The sequence below is a fragment of the Grampus griseus genome (genome assembly GCF_964374135.1).
Source record: "Grampus griseus genome assembly, chromosome: 4".
Taxonomy (NCBI): domain Eukaryota; kingdom Metazoa; phylum Chordata; class Mammalia; order Artiodactyla; family Delphinidae; genus Grampus; species Grampus griseus.
In genome coordinates, this window is record NC_138997.1 from 69,740,418 (window position 1) to 69,767,097 (window position 26,680).

Here is a 26,680-nt window from a genome sequence, read left to right on the forward strand (position 1 = left end):
TCAATTTGTTATTAATATCAAAAGAGTAGATAATTCGAAAAGAATTATAATTTTGATTAGAATGGTGAATACCTGAATTATGTATTTGCTGTTTTACTTAACATATATTTATTGAACATCTGCTCTGCCAGGTACTATGCTAGGTGCTCTGCTACAATTGACAGTTCTTATGAATTTGAAGTTTTTATTGAATATGTAATGTTCTTATCTAAGATGGTGTTACCCAGAAACTGGGTTCGCCTCTTGGTGGGTGCCAAGCCAATAGACCCAACCAAGCCAAAGACTGGGAGAAGGAAGGATTTATCATAACTCGCAGCAAGTAAGGAGAACACGTGGTGGTGGTGGTGGGGGGATCCTTCACAAAGTAGTGTCTCCCCAGGCAGCAAAATTGGGGAAGTTTTAAGCTAAGGGCACATGCATATTCAGGAAGGGGCTTTAGCAGAGGAGAATTCAGCATAGAAGTGAGGCAAACGTTGACAGAGTCCCAGCTTTACTTGGCTGAAGTCAGAAAAGGTCAGCATCATCATTATATCCTCCACTTGGGGTGGGGGGCCTTGGTTCCTACAGAGCTCAGATGTATTATTATGTATATCCTTTGAGAAGGAACTAGGACTCTGCTTTATCCCTGCACTATTGTTTGCCTGCCTTTTCTCTCTCCCTGCATTCCTTTGTTCCCTTCAGATCATTAAATACTGAGATCAGGGCAAGCATTGTGGCCAGGCTTAGATTACAAAATGGCTTCTCTTATGTCAAGAAAGCTATTCCTGGTTCTCTTTCTCCAGGGGACCCCTAACTTATCTGCTTACAGTGGGGCTTGTGGTGTAAATATTTTGAAGTTACTTATAAATTACTCTTAAAATGCCCATCTCTTGAAAATGTATAACAGTGCAGAGTCAACTGTTCTATAAGGATCTCTTTCAAGAGATGTTGAAAAGCAGTATCTCCTTCCCTCTGATTACTCTGCTACTTTGTACTTTGTAAAGAGAATGGACTCTATACTTAAAAAGGCCAGATTCTAAAAGGGTACTTTGTTTCTGAAAGCCAGGCAGTAAGTAATTTGCTAATTTCTTTGGGTCACACAGAAAATGACTTGGCTTTACTGCTTCTCTAGGGGCTTTCTTTACAAGTAAGCTCAAACAATAGGTGATTAGCCCAACGTCTAAAAATTGTTCGGGAATAAACAGTGAGATTATAGCAACATGTAAGTAAACTACTATGGGCAGAGAAAAGGACAGAATTTTCTGGAGGACTCTTTTTAAAAAAATATTTATGGGGCTTCCCTGGTGGCGCAGTGGTTGAGAATCTGCCTGCCGATGCAGGGGACACGGGTTCGAGCCCTTGTCTGGAAAGATCCCACATGCCGCGGAGCAACTGGGCCCGTGAGCCACAATTACTGAGCCTGTGCGTCTGGAGCCTGTGCTCCGCAACAAGAGAGGCCGCGATAGTGAGAGGCCCGCACACCGCGATGAAGAGTGGCCCCCGCTTGCCACAACTAGAGAAAGCCCTCGCACAGAAACGAAGACCCAACACAGCCATAAATTAATTAATTAATTAATTTTAAAAAATATATTTACGTAGTGAAAAAAGCCAGGGAAAGAAATCCTCGATAGGATTAAGATATGACTAAGATAAGATTGAATAGTGGGTTCTAATAAATAAAACGAAAGAATGTATATAACAAAACAGAAGCAGGCTCACAGATAAAGAAAACAAACTGGTGGTTACCCGTGGTGAGAAAGATGCGAGGAGGGACGAGATAAGGGTATGGGATTACCCCTACTACGTATAAAATAGATAAGCAACAAGAATATATTGTACAGCACAGGGAAATATAGCCATTATTTTGTAATAACTTTAAAGTATAAATAACTTTTGTAATAACCTTGTAAAATCTTTTGTAGTAACTTTGGAGTGTAATCTATAAAAAAAATTGAATCACTATATTGTGCAACTGAAACTAATAATACTATAAATCAACTATAATTTAAAAAAATAAAGTTAAGTAACTTGAATAAAGGTATAATTATATGCTTTTAAACCACAGACATTTTTATTGGATTTTCTTTCGGTTATGTATTTATAGAAACTATATAATCTTTAATTTAGTCATAGTCAGGGTATAATTTGCAATGTGGTCAGACTTTTTAAAAGCCTGCTTCTTGGGCACTTTCCCTGGACTTCATTGAGAATTAGATTCCTTTTCTCTGTGTTCTCACGTTACCTTATACGTACTGCCACCGTGACACTTACAGTGAATTGTAATTTTCTGTTTATTTTGATAATAATGGTAGATGTAAGCTTCCTAAGTGCAGGGACTTCATCTCTGTATCCACGTGTGCTGGCTAATTTCTCAGAGAGGCACTTACGAATTATTGATTGAGTATAAGAAAGTGAGTAGATTATTTGATGTAGATGTTTTAAAAACTCCTTCCTAATGGCACACTGGTGTTGGATCTTTAGTGAGGGAATATTTAATTGCATTTTGAAATAACAACATGTCTACCACAGATCTAGTTGGGATCCAAGTGTTTGATCATTAACATTCTCCCCTCAGTGAGAAACCTTGTCACCATGCCCTCCTGGATTTTTTTTTTAAACTTTTAATTTTGGAACTATTTGTAGATTTATAGAAAAATCGAGAAGATAGTACAGAGAGTTCCCATATGTCCCCTACCCAGTTTCCTCTGTGAGTAACATCTTCTGGATCTTTTTGATTGTCTTGTCAGCCAAAGCATGTAGCAGGTGAACGTTTGGGCAGAGGAGGTCTCTGCTGATCCAGCAGACCCATTTCATTCCATGCGGAGTTAATAGTAGCCTTTATTAAAACAGTTTTTGTGTTTTTTTTTTTTTACCGCTCTCCAGTTACGGTGGATACTTTCCTTCACATCACTGACAATGTTGTATGTTATTTGAAGGTTTGAAAACAAAAACACAAGTGTGTTTTGAGGAAATGAAGTAATACTTGTTTAGGATCAAACACAGTAAGGAAAAAAGTATGTGATTTTCTGTTTTGGCTTGCCATTAATAATTAAACTGTAACAGATGCTAAACAAAAGGTTTAAAACAATGGTGTGCCTTTCTTTGTATTTGAACATGCATACCTTTTTGTCTAAAACAGAATTTTGGCTCTTGCCCAGAGGGGGAGAAACATTAGCAAATCTCTAAATATAGACTTTAGTGTTTATAATTCAGTTCTGTTGAGAAATTAAAATTTGCCATCTTAATCAATGGTCAGTGTAACAACATTTTTAAATTTAAATTTGACTGTAAAATTGCAAGACTGATTCTATAGGTCCTGCAAAAAATTTTTTAACTTTGTCATGTTATACTTATGAAATTAATTTAGGTACATTTTAACCTATTTGTGGCTAATAATCAGGAAAGGAAATTTATGAATTTTTTTTTTCCTGGTGTGGCTTTCTACAACAAAATTATGGGGTCATACCACCTCCATGCCAGAAGGGATTTTAGACGTCCTTAGCCCAGCCCCTTTATGTTTGTTAGAACCATACATGAAACCCAGAGAAATTGGACTTAATTGTACAATTTAGTGGAAGTGCCAAGACATAAAGTTGGGTCTCTTTACCAGGAGCTTAAAATTTGTAAAATTTTACAGTTTAAGATTGTTTTCCTCATACTTGCTTAAATGTGTTCCTGAGAAGAGAGTATATTAAATTTGTTACCATGTAATATAGGAAGGAAGATTCACCATGTTACAGCCTAACAGAGTCCAGGACTAAAAGTGCCACTATTAAGATACTGTATGAGCATTTCATTTTCTACTCTTCTTAACTTGGTAATTTTGAATTATAAACACAAGAATGTGCTAAGAAAGTCAGTACCATCTTTGGTGTAGATGCAGTATGCAGAAGTAACAATTTGGAATTTTTTTCAATAGTTATATGATTATTGGTGAGTAAATACTTTTAATAAGAAAACAAATATTTGAAATAAGCAAATAAAGCTTACTTGATAGCGCCAGAATCTCTGTTCCTTACGCCTGTACATAAGGAGCATAGTTGTTTAAAAATATGTTATATCCAACATATACCTGACATTTTTTGGAGGAGCTTTCAGTCCCTTTTGAGCAGCTACTCTCTATAGCAGGTATTTGTCAGTTTTCTCGCTGAGGAAAAGATAATTGATGAGAGTTAATAATTTCCACCGAACGGTTGCATTGACCTAATGTAAAGAAAACAGCCTATTGATTTATATCATATGGCAATCAGCAGGATTTACATTTCTTCTTCATGAAAATAATTGAGGCACACAGAAGGATCCAGATAGCTGTCACTTCCTTCTCTTTCCTTTGAATTGTGCTTGGGAACTGAGTGGATGGTATGGCAACATCAAGTATGGTCAACTTCATTTAGAGATTGGAAGTGTAATGGTTAATGGAAAATCACACATCAGTTAGTTGCCAACTAAGTCTGATACTTCAGTTTATCGAGTGTCTGGGGAAGCAGAATGGTGGAGAAGTAGTGCTTGTGATCACACCACTCTGTATACTAGATAATCATGTATTTTCTCTATGCATATGAGACAGCCTGTAGATTTATAGATAAAAAAGCAAGGGTGACAAAGGTTAGATCATAATTTACTGAAATAGTGGAAGAAATGTCAGTAAAAGTAAATAATTGTAGGAAACTAATCATCTCCAAAATGAGTTTTGGTTCTACAAATAGGTATCTTATTTTTCTGTCAAGACTATTTTTTATATTAATGTCAATGCCTATATTTTAATACTTTATTTTATGAATAAAAGGCAATTTTCTAGCCTTTTTTGTTGTTCATGCCTTAATTTTTTGTTTATTCCTTCTGTTCTAGAGACTTTTCAGACATTCAGAAAAATTCCTTGTTAAAATGCAGATATATTTTTGGTGTGGTTACCCCTTAAGGCTTATCAAGTAACTCCTTAATTCAAAATAATTTACTGCACTAATAACCGATATGTGCAAAGCTCAGTGTTATTGTATCTTGATTTGAAGGATAGGAGATAAAGGTGTAAGAGATAGGGCCCTTTAATTCACCCACAGAGCGGTAGGACATAGAGATTAAAATATAATTAAATATTTTTGATGGGAAATGAAGGATATGAGTAGTAATTACTAAAGGAACTTTATTATTTTTACTGTGGATTATGCAGTTAAGGGACATATTATTGAAGGAAATAATTTGAACTGGTCTTTGCAAGATGGAAGGCTACAAACATGTGGTGAGAGAGGGGAAAGGTACTCCACTTCATGAGGTGGACCTTGAAGGCTAGAGAAGATACAGAAGGCAGAGTGTAAATGTATGGCTTGTACAAGAGTGGTAAACACCCCTTTTCCCACCTCTTACCATCCCCAGTGGCTGTTTTTTGTTACTGTTTGAAGTTTGTTTTGTTTTTAACAATCTTTACAGTGTTTGAAATACAAAATAAAAGTGAAATTTCTTAGTGGAACCCTTAGCCCGCTTTCACAACTCCTTTTCACTTCCCTTGCCCTCCATGCCTACCTCCATAGTCTTGGAGATACCACTTCAGTAACCCCAGGATTCCACAGGGCAGTTTGGAAATGTAGAGAAGCCAGGTAGACTGCATGGGATTTGGCAGGAAATGTGAAGTCACTAAAGTTTTGTTGTCGATGGTTCGTACGGACGGGCACTGTCCCATTCACTTTTGATTCCACAGCCATGGCACATTGTAGGCCACCTGTTGCTTGTTGATTAAAGCCATATTTTAGCAAGGATTATAATGCTCAGCACATAACTTGCCTTTTTGGGGGGAAGAGGGTGGTTATCTTAAAGCATGGCTTTTTGACAATTTGATACAGGATAGATGGCTGGAAAAGATGAAATAAAAAAGAAAGGACACATTGGACAACTGAAATGACACTTAAAGTCAAGTCTCCTCTTCATGTAGCCTGTGGCCACTCCTGTGGTCCTTCATTGTAGTGTACACCACCATAACTTACCAGAGTTTGGGATGTATGGTAAGGCTACATCTGGTAGCCTGAGATTCTTCTAATCAACTTTCTTAGTCCTGTTATATTTCACATGTTCAAATTTGAAACTCACCTTTGCAAATAACTTATCAGACTTTCAAAGGTCATATTGATCATGAATCTGATGACACTAGTCTCAGAGGCAATGAGGTCATGTTAACCTCTTTCACCTTCTCAGTCTTGTTTTTTGAGTTGTGCTCTGTAACATGACATTTGTCAGTTTTCACAGATAATTAAACATTAACCATGTGCTCATCTGATGTATTAAGAGTGATTATGTACTTTAAAAATAAATGTCTCTTGAATCACTATAATTATTTAACTTTTAAAAATTTCTTTTTCAGTCAGATCTTGTGGATCAAAGTATATTTAATTTTATCCCAGAGGGGGAACATTCAGAAGTTTATAAAATACTCTCTACGCATCTGCTGGAAAGTGATTCATTAACCCCTGAATATTTAAAATGTAAGTAGTAGTTCTTAAGCAAAAAGTTAAGCAGATTTGGTTGTGTTATCCTTTACTTTTGTAATTTTGTGACAAACCCAGGTATGTTTAACCAAATTAACACATGGCATCATTACAAATACCCTGTTAGATCCTTTTTAAATACTAACATATGATGGAATTATGACCATATTAGAAGTCTGAACTCTTCCAGAATACATTGAAATCTTATCTTTTTGTTATAGTATGCCATAAAACTGTATTTTACACAAAAATGGAACTTGCAGTATATTCTTTCTAATTTTTATATAAAATCTTACTGTGTTTAATGAGAGAAAATGAAACAGCTCATTTTCACCATCACTAACCAATTGAACACTGAAACTATCGGGCAAGACTTCTATATTTAAAAAAATGATTTAATAAAGGAAATTGTTTGCTTTATTAATTAAACAGAATTAAACAGTAATTTATTGGATATGTCTAGTGTGCCAGACATTTGTGTGCTATACCATAAAAGTGCCAAGAATAGGGAAAAGTAGTCCCTGCCTTTAATAAGTGTGAAATACCATGGTATAATCTGACTTTTCTCCTAGATTCACTGGACAAGTTAATTTGACCAGAATACCTCATTTTCTTGCATAAATCATCCTGTGTAAAATCTGAAATCATTACAGCACTACATTTGGCCATTAGTGATTAGATGTCTTCTTTTGCTACTTTTTCCATGATTTTTAAGTTTTGACTTTTCCAGTAATACTGATGTGAATCATTTTAAAGGTTCTTTATATTTTAAATCTTCAAATTCTGTAGAACACTAACCGTTCAAGAATTGAGATACACATACAGACACAGACACACACACACACACACACACACACACACACACGTGTAAGTATGTGTGAACATACATCTTTGATAAGATAGCCTGTCAGAAGGAGTTGAGAAGAAGAAAAACTGGAGACCAGGAGAATCGATTTGAAGCCTATTTATAATTGTTTAAAAATCAAGTTCCTATGACATTGACCAAGAGACTAGTCTTTCACCTAGGAGAAAGATTTGGGTTGGATATAATGACGTAGAGGCCAGTTATAGGCCTGTAAACGGTATTTGAAGTCATGGATTGAATGATGTTGCTTGAGGTAAATATATAGAGTAAGGAGAGAAAAATTAGAAAGATGGAACCCTGGGCCATGGCAAGAGGTGGACAAAAGAGGAGTCTGCTTTAGAGACCTTCACAAGGGCAGCATTGTCTGGAGAACTGAACGAAAGCCTTTGGCAGAAATACAGACCTTTGGCTTCCGTTTCCAAGATCAGGCAAGAATACTTTAAAAATATATATATATATTTATTTATTTATTTTTGGCTGCGTTGGGTCTTTGTTGCTGCTCACGGGCTTCCTCTAGTTGTGGTGAGCGGGGGGCTACCCTTCGTTGCAGTGTGTAGGCTTCTCATTGTGGTGGCTTCTCTTGTTGCGGAACACAGGCTCTAGGCACGCGGGCTCAGTAGTTATGGCACGTGGGCTCAGTAGTTGTGGCTCGTGGGCACTAGAGCAGAGGCTCAGTAGTTGTGGCGCATGGGCTTAGTTGCTCCGAGGCATGTGGGATCTTCCCAGACCAGGGCTTAAACCCGTGTCCCCTGTGTTGGCAGGTGGATTCTTAACCACTGTACCACCAGGGAAGTCCCCAAGAATACTTTTTTTTTTTTTTTTTTTTGCAGTACGGGGGCCTCTCACTGTTGTGGCCTCTCCCGTTGTGGAGCACAGGCTCTGGACGCGCAGACTCAGTGGCCATGGCTCACGGGCCCAGCCGCTCCACGGCATGTGGGATCTTCCCGGACCGGGGCACGAACCCGTGTCCCCTGCATCGGCAGGCGGACTCTCAACCACTGCGCCACCAGGGAAGCCCCCCCAAGGATACTTTTTAATAGAGAAAAGCCTTAATTAAATGACTTTCAGACCTCCTGCTTAAAGAACTGATATACAAAAAAAGTTATTTCTTTTTTTGTACATGAAAAAAGGATGTTTCATGTCAAAGGAGTAAACGAGATGTAAAACAGAGGGTAAATTGCTTGGAAAACTCAGGATTCTGTAATATGCCATTTGGGCCATAATGAAGGTGAGGTAGTACAGGTGATGTGATTTGTGTCTAGAGAAGGAAATAGGGCCTAATGTTTCATCCTAAACAGTTTGGTTTTTATTTTTTAACGTAGTGAGAAGCCAGTGCAAGGGGATTTGGGTGATTTTGTGGTCTGAAAAGGAAATCTCTCAGGTGGAAAATTTTGAAAAATAACTAGAATGGAGATTAAAAGGATAGCAGTAGAAGTAAGGATGGAGAGGAAAGCACGCATTCAGTTGTTGAGTGGATAAACTCAGTAGGACTTGGTGTTAGGCACAGGTGTCCAAACAGCTAGGGATCATCCGTGGGGAAGATTTTAGGAAGAGAGTAGTTAGAGTTTGAACCTGTTGAGTTTGATGATAAACCCATTCATGATAATAACAGAAGAGTATGTGTTTGATGCTGTGAGTGAAGAGAGGTGTTATTAGTCCTTGAGTGCTGAAATAATAATAATGAAAGTGATGTTAGTCTTAGAGTAATAGGCAAGGGTGAATCTGAGTGGGAAGAGTGTGGAGGCATGGAGAGTCCATTTTTGCAGTTACCTAGGTACAGGGTAATTTACATCTGTACTAAGTTGGTGGTACTGGATGCTCATCTGGAAAAAATGACTCATGAGAGCTTCCTTGGTGAAATGAACAGCACATCCTATGACAGATTAGTTTGGGAACTGGTGATAGGACGAGAAGAGACCAAATTGATATGATTTCTAACTAAGGAGTTAAGCATACATACATAGGACGAAGGGGAAGGACAGCTGGCTTAGGAAGAAAGGGGGATAAATTCACTTTCAAATATTTTGAGTTTCAGTTACTGATGGGACAATCAGGTAGAGATGTTCTGAAATCAAATAGTGATATGAGACTTGGTCTTATATAAAATGTTAGAGTTGGGGAGAGAGATTTAGGAGTAAATAAGTTTGTCAATGCTGGTAAGTTTGTAAAGGATAATAGATTACAATCAAAAGAACTTTTTGGGCTTCCCTGGTGCCACAGTGGTTAAAAGAACTTTTGTGATGCCCATAATTTGAAGACTGATTAGCTGAAGAGATAGAAATAGTAAGGTAGGAAGGTAAGTTTCATACTATGGGAATGAAAACATGTGAATTTTAAGAAGAGGTAGAAACAGTGAGGAAAGACCATTGAGCTTAATACAGACGTGGGTGATTTTTAGAAGAGGAATTTCTATAGAGGTGTGAGGGCAAAAGCCACAATGCATAAAGTTAAGGGAGGTAAACATATGGAAACTAGAGCACATAATGAAAAGAAAGGAGATCTGTGTTACTAAAAAGAGTAGCATGGAAAACTCTTTGTATGTTTGCGATGGAAAGACCTGAACAAATTTAAAAGTAGAAAGTAAGGAACCACAAAAGAACATGTGTGGATGTTAAAGGAATGAATACCGTGGTGTGGCCCTGGTCCTGGAGAAGGAAGAGAGGAAAGACTGTTCAAGGTAGACATAGAAGTATTAACTTTGGAATAGGAAGCAAAACCTTTCTTTGAAATTAGAGTGAAGAATGAGAAGGAAGGACAAATAAAAATGGAGGAACATGGAGTGGCTTGTATCAGAAGATCTGTTTTCTTTATTAAGGACAAGGTGAGATCATCTAAAGAAACTGCTTTTATGGACTAAACAAAATGTCATTGAGGACCTCTGTTGAAGGAAATAATGATTGTAGACTTATACAACTGTTATAATCTTACTTTGTGTGAAATATCATTCATTATGATAAATCACAAATATGTCATATTTTTTCTCTTATTTCAGCAAAAAATCAGTTAGAATTTTGTTGTCATATGCTTCGAGGAACAATAGACCCAAAGGAGCCGTCTACTTACGAATATGTGAAATTTATAGGAAATTTCAAATCTTTAAACAGTGGTAAGTTAAAATGCTTCTTTTGCAATGTAATTTCACTTGGTATTCTTTTAAGCTCTTAAGGACAGATGTTTGAATATCAGTAAAAACTAGATTTTCCTGGAGTAACTGTTGATACTTATTTCCTTATTGTTTTAGTATCCACTTCAGCACACAATGGTTTTGAAGGAACAATACAACGCACACACAAGCCTTCTTATGAAGATAGAGTTTGTTTTGTAGCTACTGTCAGATTAGCTACGCCTCAGTTCATCAAGGTATGTTTCTAATTTTATTTCACAAAGGGGTTTCACTTTATATTATGAGAATTATCTGTGTAATTTTTTGTTGTTTCCAGATACTTCCTGTAAACATTGAAGTGGTAATGGCCATGAGACATTAAATATACATGATCATGATATTTTTGAAGCAAATAATGAGTTATCAAAGCACTCATTAAATTACATAACTAATTTTTAAATGTACACCCTTTGTAGTTAACCAGTGGTTATGTATCACCGTTGTCCTGCTTTTGTGCAAAATTTTAAGATGCTTTTTTTGTATGGTTCACAACTACAATAAAGGGGAAAAGCCAAAAATCTAGGTAAATTTAAAAGATTGGTTTTGAAATTTTATTTTTGAAATGCACAAGTTGCTTTTTATTGCCTTTCATGTACCTCTTCAGTTTTGAAATTCAGTTAAATAATTTATTTTTATATCCTGGGCCCAGGAAGCAGATGATTAGTAGGGAAGTGGGAAAATCAAAGACTTCAATCACTGGAAAGTGGCTGGAAATAAGCCAGGCTAAGATTTTAAATTTAGGGAAACACCATATTATAGGACAAAGTACCGAATTAGCAGTTAGAGGATCTTGAACCAGTCTCGCTCTGCTTGTTTTGATCTTAATAGCAGTGGCTAAGATGTTTATTGAGTGCTTACCACATGCTGTATACTTTACATGAGTTATTTAATTCTTAAAAATGCTGGTATGATCACCATTTTATATATAAGGAAACTGTGGCCTTAGGGAAGTTAAGTTACTTGCCCAAAGTCACAGCTATTAAGCAGTAGAACTGAGATTGATTCTAATTCTTTTTCTCTCAAAGCCCAAACTCTTAATCACTACGCTGTGCTACAGAAGGTTATTCAAGGACACAGAGGCAGGTTGGAATACATTGCTGAGTATGACTAGAGTCTAGGGTTACTGTGTGTGGAGGAGCGGATAGGGATGGTGAGAGATGATGTTAGAAAAGGAAGCAGATGCCGGCAATGAAATGTGCTTCTTTCTTTGTTGTTTGTTTCTCCTTGCTGAAGAGTGTAGATTTTATCCTGATGGCATGAGCAACCATTAAGGTTTTTAAGCAGGGAAGTTATACAATCATATTGGAGTATTTATAAGGTAATTGTGGCCAGAATAGAAGAGGAGTTGAAGGACAGGGAGACTTGCTTGGGGAGACACTTTGGCAATATTGTGAGCCAGTGATGGCGAGGGTCTGGAGTCTAAAGTAAGACCCTGAAGCTGGATGGGATCGAACAGATTTCTTAAAAACTCAGAAGGTGAAATTGAAAGGATTTAGTAGTGGCCATTTAGATGATGAAAGGTGAAAATGAGTGTATTGTGACTATCAGATTTCTAGACTTAATGGCATAACACAGGTATGCCTCTGTTAATGAGATGGAACATTGTGTAACTGGGTATGAGGAGTAAAGCAGTTCGTTTATTTTAGGACATGTTGAGTTTGTGATGTGCAGGAACATTCAGACAGAAATACAGAACTCTAATTCAGGAGAGAGATCTGAATTCAGAATTAGGGTTTTTAGGCATGTGAGTGAATAGAGAAACGTGTCGAGTGAGAAATACTCCCCCAGAAGCCTGCATCTATTTATTGCCATATTCCTTGGTACTAGAAAATAAAAATGTATTAAAAAAATGTTTAGGGAAAAGTTAGCTAAGAATGACTTTTACAGCTAACAATGTTTGGGACTGTGCTAAGGACACTGAAAAGTATTTCTAAATTTTAATTATTAATTTATTTGTAGGAAATGTGCACTGTTGAAGAACCTAATGAAGAGTTTACATCTAGACATAGTTTAGAATGGAAGTTTCTATTTCTAGATCACAGGTAACTCCCATTTTTCAATTTTATAAAAAGATAATAATCATATTATAATTCTTGAAATTAATGGATTTCAAGGACAAACTTTTTCTCATCAGGGCGCTCAAACTCATTATCCATTATTTAAAAAATAAAGGTTCCTCCCAAAATTGATTTCTAGTTGAGTATTTTTTATTATGGAAAAATTCATAATATTGGTTGTTTTATATGTAATTTAGGGCACCACCCATAATAGGATATTTGCCATTTGAAGTTCTGGGAACATCAGGCTATGATTACTATCATGTGGATGACCTAGAAAATTTGGCAAAATGTCATGAGCACTGTAAGTAGATTTACTGTATCTACTGTAAGTAGATTTTAATATTTCTGGTGATAATAACTTTTTAATCTGTAAATAACTATCATATTAATAGAAGGTGGTGAAATACCAACTTAGAACCATTTTTGTATTTTTGAGATATATTGGAAATTTTTTCTTTGTATATATAACTAATTCCAGTAGGAATCCTAGATCAAGTCTAAATTAAACTTCTTCCCATTCTACATATTTCAATCTATAGTAGTAAGTACAGTTTTATAATATGGCATCTAATAAACCTTGTTTTGAAGTATATAAGCTCTACATCTAGAGTAAGAGAAGTAGATTTGTTTGAAAATTGTAATAGTATGTCAAAATATTAGAACACTATTTCATAAATTTTGATATCCAGGCCCAGGAGGTAGGGACACATTTAAAGAATCTCTTTTAGAAAACTCACAGTGAGTGCTTCATTAATGTTACCTGCCATTGTTATATTAGCAGAAGGAACATTATCATCGCATTTTTTTGCCCTGTTCTAAACAATTTACATACATTATTCTCTATTTTTCATCATCACAGTTGTAGAAAGTAGATACTACTATTATCTCCACGAGTAAACTGAGACACAGAAAGGCTAACTAATTTACTTACAAGCCCATAACTCATTGGTGGCAGACAGGATTAGAGTCTAGCCCTACCCCTTTACCAGGTGCTATTCATTCCTTGTTTCAGAAGTTTGTTTTTAATAGGTTTTATTTGCTTCTCTGATCCTCCTCCCCAAATCCTTCCCTCTTGAGTGTCCTCTAAATTAGATATTTAAGATACTTTCATAATGTCTTAGGCCGGTCTCATAAACCTCTCTCTATGAAAATAAAGCATGTTATATAATATCTTCAGCTATATGGAAGATTTTCAGAGTAAAGTCACTTCACAAAAACATTCCTCACTTCACGTGATAATGGGCACTAAGCTCCATGATGTATTAAAAACATCTGACACCTCTATTAGCTAGCTGGGTAATTTTGGACAAGCAGTTTGAAGTATGTAGAACTTGGTTTCCTCATTAATAGAGAGAGCAAGCGATTCCTGTCCAGCATTTCCTAAGGTTTGTTGCATGCCAGTCTATTAAAAATGAATTTTATGGTCAAGGAAAACTAGGTAACAGCTTATAATCAGTCCCCATCTCCGCACCACCAGAATCTTGACATGTATTAGTGTACTCAAGGCTTTGAGAAGACCTGTTTAACAAATTTTCCCAAGTTAATTTAACCACAAAACCCATTTGTTGCTTAATGTCATTAAAAGGCTTCCAAACTTACAATCTACAGAGAATGTTTTGGGAAATACTGTATTGTCAGTTACTTTAAATAATTAAATTTTTCTGATTTTGGTTAGTTAAGGTTTAGAATTAAATGCCTCAAAGATGCTGTACTTGTGGGGGCCGGGAGGGTGGGTGGAGTCCAGGTGTGATTACTTATTGCTGTTGCCCTCAGTATGTCTTAGCAGGAGAAAGTCAGTACGTGAATAATTTATTCTTGAGTATTTGGAAATTTATTGTATGTGAAAAGTATAAGATCAGCAATAACTGGCTGTAAATTGGGCACTGTGGAAGGTATGCTAATTGCTATCTCTACAGAATAGCATTTTCTTATAATTGATGTACTATATGTTATTGAAAAGCCAGAAGAAGAATTATATATATAGATATAAATGTGGGTGATACCTTTGGCTAAAAATCTAATAATATGAATCAAAACATATTTCTTTTCTTCTTAGTAATGCAATACGGGAAAGGCAAATCATGTTACTATAGGTTCCTGACCAAAGGACAACAGTGGATTTGGCTTCAAACTCATTATTATATCACTTATCATCAGTGGAATTCAAGACCAGAGTTCATTGTTTGTACTCACACCGTAGTAAGGTAATAATTCCTTTTACAGAATTTCTGAATATAGAAACATCCATAATGATTCTGGAATGTAATTTTATGTATAACTTATTAATGAAGTACAAAGTGATTTTTTCACCATTTTTGATATATATTTCAATTTATTATTACATTTACTTATAGGCATTATATAGAAAGAAATGCAGTACAGATATGTAGAAATATATAATTCTTGACATAGATTTTATGGTTTAGAGCAGATGTTGTAACTGTCTTTTATATACCACAGTCAGTCATGTAAAAGGAGAACTGGGGTAGATAAAGCATACTCTTCCCTTATTTAATTCCTCTTAATTTAAGTTCTGTGTGGTTATGGATCCTTTACAGTAGCACATAAAACTTCTGAGATATGTAGAAAAATGGAATTTGAACTAAGGTATACACTGTATGTATATGTTTTAGGTTTCTGTGGTGCATAGAAAATAGTCTGGAATTTGTGATGAACAAGTAAGACACATAACAAACACTGAATGGTTGCACCTCTGCAGTATTTTAAATGAATGATCAAACACTGAAATTCTATTTTTTACCATTTATAGTTATGCAGAAGTTAGGGCTGAAAGACGACGAGAACTTGGCATTGAAGAGTCTCTTCCAGAGACAGCTGCTGACAAAGTATGTTATCCTACAGTTTTTTTTAATTATTTTTATTTCTTCCCAGTGAAAGACAAGACTCAACAAATATTTCATTTCCTTACTCGTGACAGGGTTATAACTATGCTTTACTATTTATTTTTATATTAAATTTAATATCTTACAACGTTGTGTGCTTCTAAAAAAGATTTGAAGGGCTGCTATTTAGTGATAACTGTATGAGAGACATGTATGATCTCAGATTTAAACTAACATTTGTTACAGTGTGCTAGGCTCTGGCTAGGTTTTTATATAAATTACGAAATGTCATTTATTTCTCAGACATCCTTATCTGAGTAGGTGATATCCCCACTTTGAAAATATTAAAACTGAGCTTAAAGACTCATGCCTGGCAAGTTACAGTCAGATTTTGAACTCTGGTTTCTCTTTTCATTGTATCAGGTAGGAGTGTAGTATATTAGCTACCTATTGCTGTGTAACAGAACTTAATGATGTAAAATAACACACGTATATTATCTGATAGTTTCTGTGAGTCAGGAATCCAGACACAGTTTAGTTGGGCCCTCTGCTTCAGAATTGGCCATGAGGCACAACGTTTCAGCCCAGGGTCTCTCACAAGTCTGTAATCATGGCGTCACTGGGGGCCACAGTCATCTCAAGGTTCAACCCTGGCAGAATCTGTTTCCAAGCTCACTTAGCGGTTGTTGGAAGGATTGGGTTCCTAATGGGCAGTTAGACTGAGGGCCTTGGTGCCTTGCTGGCTGATGGCCAGAGGCAATCCTCAGCTCCTTTCCAGGTGGCCCTTTCTATCAGAACAAGTATGCAAGAAGATCTAGGGAGAGAAAAATCCAGCAAGATTGAAGTCAGTCTTTTGTAACCTAATCACAGAAGTGATATCCCATCACTTTTGTCTGTTCTGTTCATTAGAAGTAAGCCACTAGATCCAGCCTACAGTAAAGGGGAGGGATTATACAAGGTTATGAATACCTGAAGGTAGGAATCATTATGAGCCATATCAGAAGTTGCCTACAACAAGTATTTTTGATCTGTAGAAAAATAAGTGGAATGAAAAGGTCAAGAATGTATATTAAAAAATGAGTTAAAATAGGCAGCATGCCAGGGGACAGAATGGGAGGATGTCATTCAGTCATTCAGCAAACTTTATTAAGTACCTTCCATGCACAGTGAAGAAAACCATTAACGAAATGAAAAGGAAATCTACCGAATGGGAGAAGATATTTGCAGATGATATATCCAATAAGGGGTTAATATCCGAAATATATAGAGAACTCATAGGACTCAGTAACAAAAAAGAAGTCCGATTAAAAAATGGGCAGACAACCTGAATAGACATTTTCCCACCAGACACGTGAAAAGATGCTCAACACCTTTCTAATCATCAGGGAAATGCAAATCAAAACCACAATAAGGTATCACCTCCTACCTGTCAAAATGGCTGTTATCAAAAAGACAACAAACAACAAGTGTTGGCGAGGATGTGCAGAAAAGAGAGCCCTCATGCACTGTTGGTGAGATTGTAAGTTGGTGTAGCCACTGTGGAAAACAGTATGGAGGTTCTTCAAAAAATTAAAAATAGGACGACCTATCAGTTTCACTTCTGAGTATTTACCTGGAGAAAACAAAAACAGTCGAAAAGATTTATGCACCCATGTTCATGGCAGGATTAATTACAATAACCAAGATACAGAAGCAACCTAAGTAAAAATGTGGTACATATATACAGTGGAATACTTTGCAGCTGTCAAAAAACGAAATCTTGCTATTTGCAGCAATATGGATGGATCTTGAGGGCATTATGCTAAGTGAAATAAGTCAGAGAAAGACGACTGATCTCACTTATACATAGAATTTAAAAAACAAAACAAATGAACAAACAAAACAGACCCATAGATACAGAGAACAAACTGGTGGTTTCCAGAGTGGGGCGGGGCGGGGGGTGTGGGCTGGGGCAAAATAGGTGAATGGGATTAAGAGGTACAGACTTCCAGTTGTAAAATAAGTAAGTCACGTAGGAATATGGTTAATAAAACTGTAATAGCTTTGTATGGGGACAGATGGGTACCAGACTTACCATGATATTCATATTTAAATGTTGAATCGCTATGTTGTACACCTGAAACTAACAATATTGTGCATCAGCCATACTTCAGTTAAAAAAGAAGAGTGCCGGGCTTCCCTGGTGGCGCAGTGGTTGAGAGTCCGCCTGCTGTTGCAGGGGACACGGGTTCATGCCCCAGTCCGGGAAGATCCCGCATGCCGCGGGGCGGCTGGGCCCGTGAGCCATGGAAGCTGAGCCTGCGCGTCCGGAGCCTGTGCTCCGCAACGGGAGAGGCCACAACAGTGAGAGGCCCACGTACCGCAAAAACAAAAACAAACAAAAAAAAAGAAGAGTGCCTTCCCTGTGCCAGGAAGTACTGGACATCGCTCTATCTGCTGAGAATATGGCTGCTGCTCTCATGGGTCCCATATGAAAGAATTTTTCCAAAGAGGCTCTGTCTGCTTAGGGGAGGAAAATCCAGCATGTTTTTAGTGAAAGAAATTTTCTGAGGAAAGTGCTTAAATCTAGAGTTCCTTGAAATAAGGACTATCATAGAAACCAAAGTAATACATACAGAGATTGTTCTCTTTACTTCTTTTTTTCCCCTCATGCCCATGTCCAATCCTAGGAAATTCAGCTAGCCCTACTTACAAAATATACTCCAACGATGTCTACTTTCTCCCCACATTAATGTTACCACCATGATCCTCCTGAGTTTGGGGAAGAGGTCCACTTGAGATATATTTTTCAGAAATGTCCATGTGTGGATGGTTTTAGTCAGGAATCTAAACATGATCACCAAGGGAATGAGTGTAGAGAGAAGATGACCAGGCACTAAGCACTGGGGCATTCAACGTTAAGACGTGAAGGGGTCAAGGAAGAACCAATCACAGGAGACCAAGGAGAAATATCCACTGAAGTAGGAATAATACCAGGAAGCTACGTTGTCCTAAAAGCCAAGAAAAGAAAGCGAGCGTGTCAGTGAGGAGTGAACAGTCAGCTTTGTCAGGTTCTGCTGAAATAAGTTAAATTAGATGAGTACTGAGAATTGAGCATTCAGTTCAATAACATGTATTCATTGATCAGTAAGAACAGACCAGGGGGAATAGTAATATGAGGGAAAGCTTGATTAGAGTGGGTTTAGAAGAGAATTTTCTGAGACAAGGGGAATTAGAGATGGTAAGTAGGGAAGGGTTTTACTACAAAGAGGAGAGAGATCTGGCAATAATAGGAAGCACTGGGCTAGGAAGAAGCTTTTGCTTTTTAAGGTGGGAGAAATAATAGCATATTTGTATACGGACAAGAATGGTCTGAAGGAGAGAGAAAAATTGGTGATAGGAGAGAGAGCGGTAGAAATGCTAGCAGTGTTCTTGAGTAGGTGAAAGAAGATGGGATCTAGTGGACAAGTGAATGGATTAGGCTTAGCTAGATAGAGGAGCAGATGATTTCAGCTACAGAAGGGGTTGGGAAACTATGGCCGTTCGGCTTGATCTGGCCCTCTGCCTTGGTTTGTAACACCCACAAGCTATAGATACGTTTTTTACATGTTTTTAAGTGATTGAAAAAAAAATAATGTTTTGTGACACACAAAGATTATATCATCAGATTTCACAGCCACACTCAATCGTACGTTGCATATGGCTGCTTTTGTACTACAAGAGTTGAATTGTTGTGATAGAGACTATGTGGCCCACAAAGCCTAAAATATTGATTCTCTGACCCTTACAGAAAAGTGTGCTGATCCCTGAATTACAGTAACATGAAGAAGGGTAGAATATGTGAGTATGTATGCTGGTAGGAAGGTTGATATAGTAGTGGAGCTGTGGCATTTCTCTACAGTGAAATAGGAACTGGAGTTTGGGGTTTGAAAAGAGGGAAAAGTGTTGAATAGTTTTCTAGGAGAGTGAGAAAGTGAATGGACAAGGGAATTTTAGTCTGTTTGGCAGGCAGGATAAAGGGCTGATTGAGGGTCTTGGTCATTTATTTAAAGAGAGAACAACGGTTAGCATGTGTGTTTCTTCAGCCATGTTCAGCTGTGCAGGAACAGATGTGGAATAGGTTAATAATTGGGTTTCACCAGCACTGGTATTTTCCTAAGGGAGTATGGTGAAGGGAGATATGGGCAAGGGAGTTGATGATACATTCAAGGGTGTGTTTGTGATGATTAACCATGATTTTAAGCTGGTTAAAGAGGGAAGAGAAAACAAGAGTGATTATGAAAATGTGGTAGAATTGATGTATTTTAGGTTCCACTGAAGGATTATTGGAGTTGGGATATTGGAGTTGGGTGGTTAAAGAGTAGGATGTTTGAAACTGAGGTTATGGAATGCTTATTTTTATTGATTATGACAAGGTCTAGGGTTTAACTATAAGAATAAGTGACTGAGGACAAGTGGATGTCAAGGTCTTCATCAAGGAATAGAGAAGTCATGGTGTCAAATATGTGAATGTTGCTAACCTAGGAATTAAGAATCAGTGAGGGCAACATCTAACATCATACTCAGCAGGAGGAAAGCTGAAAGCATTTCCTCTAAGATCAGGAACAAGACAAGGATGTCCACTCTCACCACTTTTATTCAACATAGTTTTGGAAGTCCTAGCCATGGCAGTCAGAGAAGAAAAAGAAATAAAAGGAATCCAAATCGTAAAAGAAGAAGTAAAACTGTCACTGTTTGCAAATGACATGATTCTATACATAGCAAATCCTAAAGATGCTCCCAGAAAACTACTAGAGCTCATCAATGAATTCGGTAAAGTTGCAGGATACAAAATTAATACACAGAAATCTGTTGCATTTCTATACACTAACAACGAAAGACCAGAAAGATAAATTAAGGAAACAATTCCATTTACCATCGCATCAAAAAGAATAAAATACCTAGAAATAGACCTACCTAAGGAGGCAAAAGACCTGTGCTCTGAAAACTATAAGATGCTGAAGAAAGAAATTGAAGATGACACCAATGGATGGGAAGATATACCATGTTCTTGGATTGGAAGAATTGATATTGTCAAAATGACTGTACTACCCAAGGCAATCTACAGATTGCAGTGCAATCCCTATCAAATTACCAATGGGATTTTTTGCAGATCTAGAACAAAATATCTTAAAATTTGTATGGAAACACAAAAAACCCCAAATAGCCAAAGCAATCTTTTTTTTAATTAATTAATTAATTTATTTATTTATGGCTGCGTCAGGTCTTCATTGCTGTGTGTGGGCTTTCTCTAGTTGCGGTGAGCCGGGGCTACTCTTCGTTGCTGTGTGCAGGCTTCTCATTGTGGTGGCTTCTTTTGTTGCGGAGCACGGTCTCTAGGTGCTCAGGCTTCAGTAGTTGTGGCATGCGGGCTCAGTAGTTGCGGCTCGGAGGCTCTAGAGCAGAGGCTCAGTAGTTGTGGCACACGGGCTTAGTAGCTCCATGGCATGTGGGCTCTTCCTGGACCAGGGCTCGAACCCATGTGTCCTGCATTGGCAGGCAGATTCTTAACCACTGAGCCACCGGAGAAGCCCCCAAAGCAATCTTGAGATGAAAAATGGAGCTGGAAGAATCAGTCTCCCTGGCTTCAGACTATACTATAAAGCTACAGTCATCAAAACAGTAAGGTACTGGCACAAAAACAGACTTACAGATCAGTGGAACAGGATAGAAAGCCCAGAAATAAACCCACACACCTATGGTCAATTAATCTATGACAAAGAAGGCAAGAATATACAATGGAGAAAAGACAGTTTCTTTAATAAGTGGTGCTGGGAAAACTGGACAGCCACATGTAAAAGAATGAAATTAGAACATTCTCTAACAACATACACAAAAATAAACTCAAAATGGATTAAAAACCTAAATGTAAGACTGGATACCATAAGACTCTTAGAGGAAAACATAGGCAGAACACTCTTTGACGTCAATCACAGCAATATCTTTGGATCCACCTTCTAGAGTAATGAAAATAAAAATAAACAAATGGGACCTAATTAAACATAAAAGCTTTTGCACAGCAAACAAAACCATAAACAAAATGAAAAGGCAACCCACAGAATGGGAGAAAATATTTGCAAATGATGCAACCAACAAAGGATTAATCTCCAAAATATACAAGTAGCTCATGCAGCTCAATACCAAAAAACAAACAGCTCAACCAAAAAAATGGGCAGAAGATCTAAATAGACATTTCTCCAAAGAAGACATGCGGATGGCCAATAGGCACATGAAAAGATGCTCAACATCGCTACTTATTAGAGAAATGCAAATCAAAACTACAGTGAGGTATCACCTCACATGGGTCAGAATGGCCATCATCAAAAAGTCTACAAACGATAAATGCTGGAGTGAGTATGGAGAAAAGGGAACCCTCCTACACTTTTGGTGGGAATGTAAGCTGGTACAGCCACTATGGAGAACAGTATGGAGGTTCCTTAAAAAACTAAAAATAGAATTACCATATGGTCCAGCAATCCCACTACTGGGCATATCCCAGAGAAAACCATAATTCAAAAAGACACATGCACCACAATGTTCATTGCAGTGCTATTTACAATAGCCAGGACATGGAACCAACCTAAATGTCCGTCAACAGAAGAATGGATAAAGAAGATGTGGTATGTATACATAATGGAATATTAGCCATAAAAAATAACTAAATAATGCCATTTACAGCAACATGGATGGACCTAGAGATTATCATACTGAATGAAGTAAGTCAGACAGAGAAAGACAAATATGATATCTCTCATATGTGGAATCTAAAAAATGATACAAATGAGCTTATTTACAAAACAGAAGCAGACTCTCAGAGAACGGACTTGTGATTACCAAAGGGGAAAGGTGGATGGGAGGGGTAAATTAGGATGCTGAGGTTAACATATGCAGACTACTATGTATAAAATAGATATTCAACAAGGACCTACTTCCCTCCATTATAATGAGGAGGAAGGAGAAGATGGTTATGTTCATATACCTGGTATGTTAATAGGTAGAGTTACATATTTGGTGGTGGCAAGTATTCTCATCGATATAAGACAAAGCTATCAGTTGAGAGAGGGAGAAAGAAGCTTAGGAACAATGGGAAAGATATGGAGTAATTGTGAAGAGTAGGAAGATGAGCCCACTAGAAAACAATGTTTCTGCTTAGTGTTGAGTATCTTTTTTAGGTTGGCGGTCATTTTAGGTTGACTATAATTGTCTCCAAAGGAACAAGTGAGCTGGAAGGCTAGGTAGGACAGGGATGGTTTAAAGTTAGATTTTAATTTGTGCTCTTAGAGGTGCTAGAGTATCTGGTAATGACAAGGAGTAGAGATTGAACACGGTAGAGTAGAGGGAAAAGTTTCTTGGAGACGAGGAGTTCCTAGAAAGCTGAGAGGCCAGGACAGGATATTAGATGAATCACCAATATGGATATTGAATTCTGGAGAAAGGTCAGAGTTGGTGTGAAGAAGATTTTGAGCAGTCAAATGCAGAGTTCCAAAGATGCTTTTAGTGCCTTGTCTGTAAACTTAAGTGTCATCTTAATTCTGTTGGGTTTTTTTTTTCACTTTTTCTTTTTTCTGATGTGAAATATATGTAACAAAATTTACCATCTTAACCTATTTTAAGTATATAGTTGAGTGGTATTAAGTACATTCACACTGTTGTGCAAGCATCGCCACCATCCATCACCAAAACTTTTTCATCTTTCCAAAGTGAAACTCCATACCCATTAAACAGTAACTCCCCATTCCCTCCTCCCTCCAGCCCCTGGCAGCCACCAATCTACTTCTGACTCTGTGAATTTGATTCCTATAGGTACCTCATGTAAGTGGAATCATATAGTATTTGTCTATATGTGACTGGCTTATTTCACTTGGCATAATGTCCTCAAGGTTCATCCATATTGTAGCATGTGTCAGCATTTCCTTTTAAAGGCTGAGTAATATTCCATTGTATGTATATACCACATTATGTTTATTCATTCATCCATCAATGGACACTTGAGTTGCATCCATCTTTTGGCTATTGTGACTAATGCTGCTATGAACATGGCTGTACAAATATGTGTTTGAGTACCTGCTTTCAATTCTTTTGAGGATATACCCAGAAATGAAATTTCTGGATCATATGGTAATTCTATATTTAATTTTTTCAGGAGCTGTTATTACGGTTTTCCATAGTAGCTGCACTGTTTTATTTTATACATTCCTGTCAGCACTGCACAAGGGTTCCAGTTTCTTCATATCCTCACCAACACTGGTTATTTTCTGTTTTTTTTTATAATAGCCATCTTGATTGAAGTGGTATTTCTTGGTTTTGATTTGCATTTCCCTAATGATTAGTGATATTAAGCATCTTTTCATGTGTTTGCTGCTTATATATCTTCTTTGGAGAAATGTCTCTGCAAGACTTGCCCATTTTTTAACTGGATTTTTTGTGGCAGGTATTTTTGGGTTTTGTTTTTTGGTTTTTTTGTTTGTTTGTTTTTGTTTTTTTTTTTTTTGCTGTTGAGTGGTAGGAGCTCTATATATATTCTGGGTATTAATTCCTTATCAAATAAATGACTTACAAATGTTTTCTCCCATTCCATGGTGCTTTTCCACTTTGTTTATAGTGTCCTTTGATACACTTCTGTTGCCTGTGCTTTTAGTGTCATATTCAAGAAATCATTGCCCAATCGAATGTTATGAAGCTTTTCCCTTTTTTTTTCCTAAAAGTTTTATAGTTTTAGTTCTCAACGTTTAGATCTTTGATCCGCTTTGAGTTAACTTTTATATATGGTATAAGGTAAGAGTCCAGCTTCATTCCTTTGCATCTGTTGTTTCTTTAAATAGAGAATGAAACCAAAACTTTCTGGCTATTAAAATTTTTTTTTCATTTCTTTACCTAATATTACACAGGTACACTTCCCTTGTTATGGGGTAAAAACTGATTTTGGGGAGGAGGAATTAGCAAGAAGTATTGCTAATTTGGGAACTCTGAACTGAACCACAAGAAAACATTTATTTTACTCTTGTCTCCTTAGAGCCAAGATTCTGGGTCTGATAATCGTATAAATACAGTCAGTCTCAAGGAAGCATTGGAAAGGTTTGATCACAGCCCAACTCCTTCTGCTTCCTCCCGGAGTTCAAGAAAATCATCTCATACTGCAGTCTCAGACCCTTCCTGTGAGTACCCTAGCTTGAAAGCAGACTTCCTTTAAAGAGAGTCCTTCTAAATTGTTTATGTTGCCGGTATCAGCATTTTTCATCGACTGCCACTTTCAAATGATAAGTGTTTACATTTCTGAAATACACTAGCCTTTTCAGTGAGCAAGAGGCACATTGCTCACATCTAGCAAAGAGTTAAGTGTATAAAGTAGCCTATAAAATATGTAGGTAGTAATATTGGTCTTGTTATTTTTTAATCATCCCTCAAAAAGAAAGCAAAACTATTACAGTAATTCCTTTTTTATTGGTAGAGCCAGTAAGTAGTGTTCTTTGAGTTTGCTTTTTGAAAGTGCTTTGTGTGTATCTTGTCTTTATGAAGACTTACATAATTGTCATTAAATTAATGTCCTTCTTAATTTTTTAAAAAGAGTCTAGCACCTTTGTTTCTCAGAGTATTAAAACTATATATAATGAAAAAGGGGGTTGTCTGAACTACTCAACATGGTGGGTAGAACATCAAAAGAGGTTAAATAATAGAAATTTCTGAGATCATAGAAAAAAAATTTTTCCCTATTATAGCTATTTCTTCCTTTTAAAAAACAAATTATTTTACTGTGGTAAGAACACCTAAAATGAGATCTACCCTCTTAAATTTTTAAGTGTACAGTACATTATTGTTGACTGTAGGTATGACGTTGTACTGCAGATCTAGAGCTTATTCATTGTGCTTATCTGAAACTTTATGCCCATTAATTAATAATTCCCCATTCCCTGCCTCCTGGCCATTGGCAGTCACCATTGTGCTCTTTGATTCAATGAATTTGCCTATTTCAGATACCTCATATAATGGAGTCATGCAGTACTTGTCTTTTTCTGTCACTGGCTTATTTCACTTAGCATAATGGCCTCAAGCTTCATCCAAGTCACAAGTTGCAGAATGTCTTTCCTTTTCCAGGTTGAATAGTAGTATTTCACTGTATGTATACACCACATTTTGTTAATCCATTCATCTGTCAATAGACATTTAGATTGTTTCCATACCTTGGCTATTATGAATAGTGCTGCAGTGAACGTTGGAATGCTAGTATCTCTTTGAGATGCTGATCTCAATTCTTTTGCATAAATACCCAGAAGTGGGATTTTTAGATCATATATGGTAGTTCTAATTTTAATTTTTTTGAGAAGCATCCATACTGTTTCTACGGTGTCTGCAACATTTCCCATCCCCACCAACGGTGTGCAAGGGTTCCAGTTTCTCCACGTTCTTACCAACACTTGTCTTCAGATTTTGTTTTTTGAACAGTTTATAAGCTGTTTTTTTTTTAATTGAAGTATAGTTGATTTACAGTGTGATATTTTTGATAATAGCCATCCTGACAGGTAGAGGTGATATCTCATTGTGGTTTTGATTTGCATTTCCCTGGTTAGTGACGTTGAATATTATTTCATATATCGGCTGTCCATCTCTATGTCTTTTTTGGATAAATATCTGTGCAAGTCCTTAGGCCATTTTTTAATTGAGTTATTGGTTTTTTTTACTATTGAGTTATAGGAGTAGTAACCATTTTTATATTTGAAGTTTTCCTATTTCAGATATTTTCTTTGTCCTTAAAAAAGAAGTGATTAAAAGGAATCATCTTGTTGTCATAGACTTCACTTTTATTGAATAATTTAGAAAAATAACTCAAAAACCACTTTTATTCACTGAAATGCATTTTGAGATTGATCTTTGAAAATTATATTTTATAAAGTACTAATGCTATTCTGTTTTTGTTGACCAACCTTAGCTACACCTACAAAGATCCCAACGGATACTAGCACTCCTCCCAGACAGCATTTACCAGCTCATGAAAAGATGGCACAAAGGAGGTCATCATTTAGTAGTCAGGTAAACTCTACAGGTAGTATTCTTCTGAATAAAGATTTATTAAAGGGGAAAAAAACATCATCTAAATCTTCAGAAATTCATTTATTTATTATCCCTTTCTATGAAATTCAAAATAGTTGTTTATACATAACACTTACTCAAGATCGTTATTTTTCTGTGGAGTAGTTGTCAAACATACCAGTCCTTTTGATTATTTTTCAGGTAAACTGTTAGATTTTTTTTTTTCAATTATGGAAGACTGATAATTTAGAGCC

At 36.7% G+C, this 26,680-nt stretch overlaps 1 protein-coding gene across 8 annotated transcripts in view; it reads left to right on the forward strand.

The window, feature by feature from the left end:
* CLOCK (clock circadian regulator) overlaps nucleotides 1-26,680 on the forward strand; it is a 135,253-nt gene that overhangs the window by 88,498 nt on the left and 20,075 nt on the right. For all 8 annotated transcript variants that reach the window (XR_014296631.1, XM_082653015.1, XM_082653013.1 and 5 more), the window contains 9 exons: nucleotides 6,329-6,449; nucleotides 10,310-10,423; nucleotides 10,559-10,677; nucleotides 12,440-12,522; nucleotides 12,735-12,841; nucleotides 14,597-14,744; nucleotides 15,311-15,386; nucleotides 24,415-24,556; nucleotides 26,326-26,426. Coding sequence is in view for 7 of the 8 variants with exons in the window: in XM_082653015.1 (XP_082509141.1) it covers nucleotides 6,329-6,449; nucleotides 10,310-10,423; nucleotides 10,559-10,677; nucleotides 12,440-12,522; nucleotides 12,735-12,841; nucleotides 14,597-14,744; nucleotides 15,311-15,386; nucleotides 24,415-24,556; nucleotides 26,326-26,426 (1,011 nt within the window). In the remaining variant the exon portion in view is untranslated. The remainder of the gene's footprint in view (nucleotides 1-6,328; nucleotides 6,450-10,309; nucleotides 10,424-10,558; nucleotides 10,678-12,439; nucleotides 12,523-12,734; nucleotides 12,842-14,596; nucleotides 14,745-15,310; nucleotides 15,387-24,414; nucleotides 24,557-26,325; nucleotides 26,427-26,680) is intronic.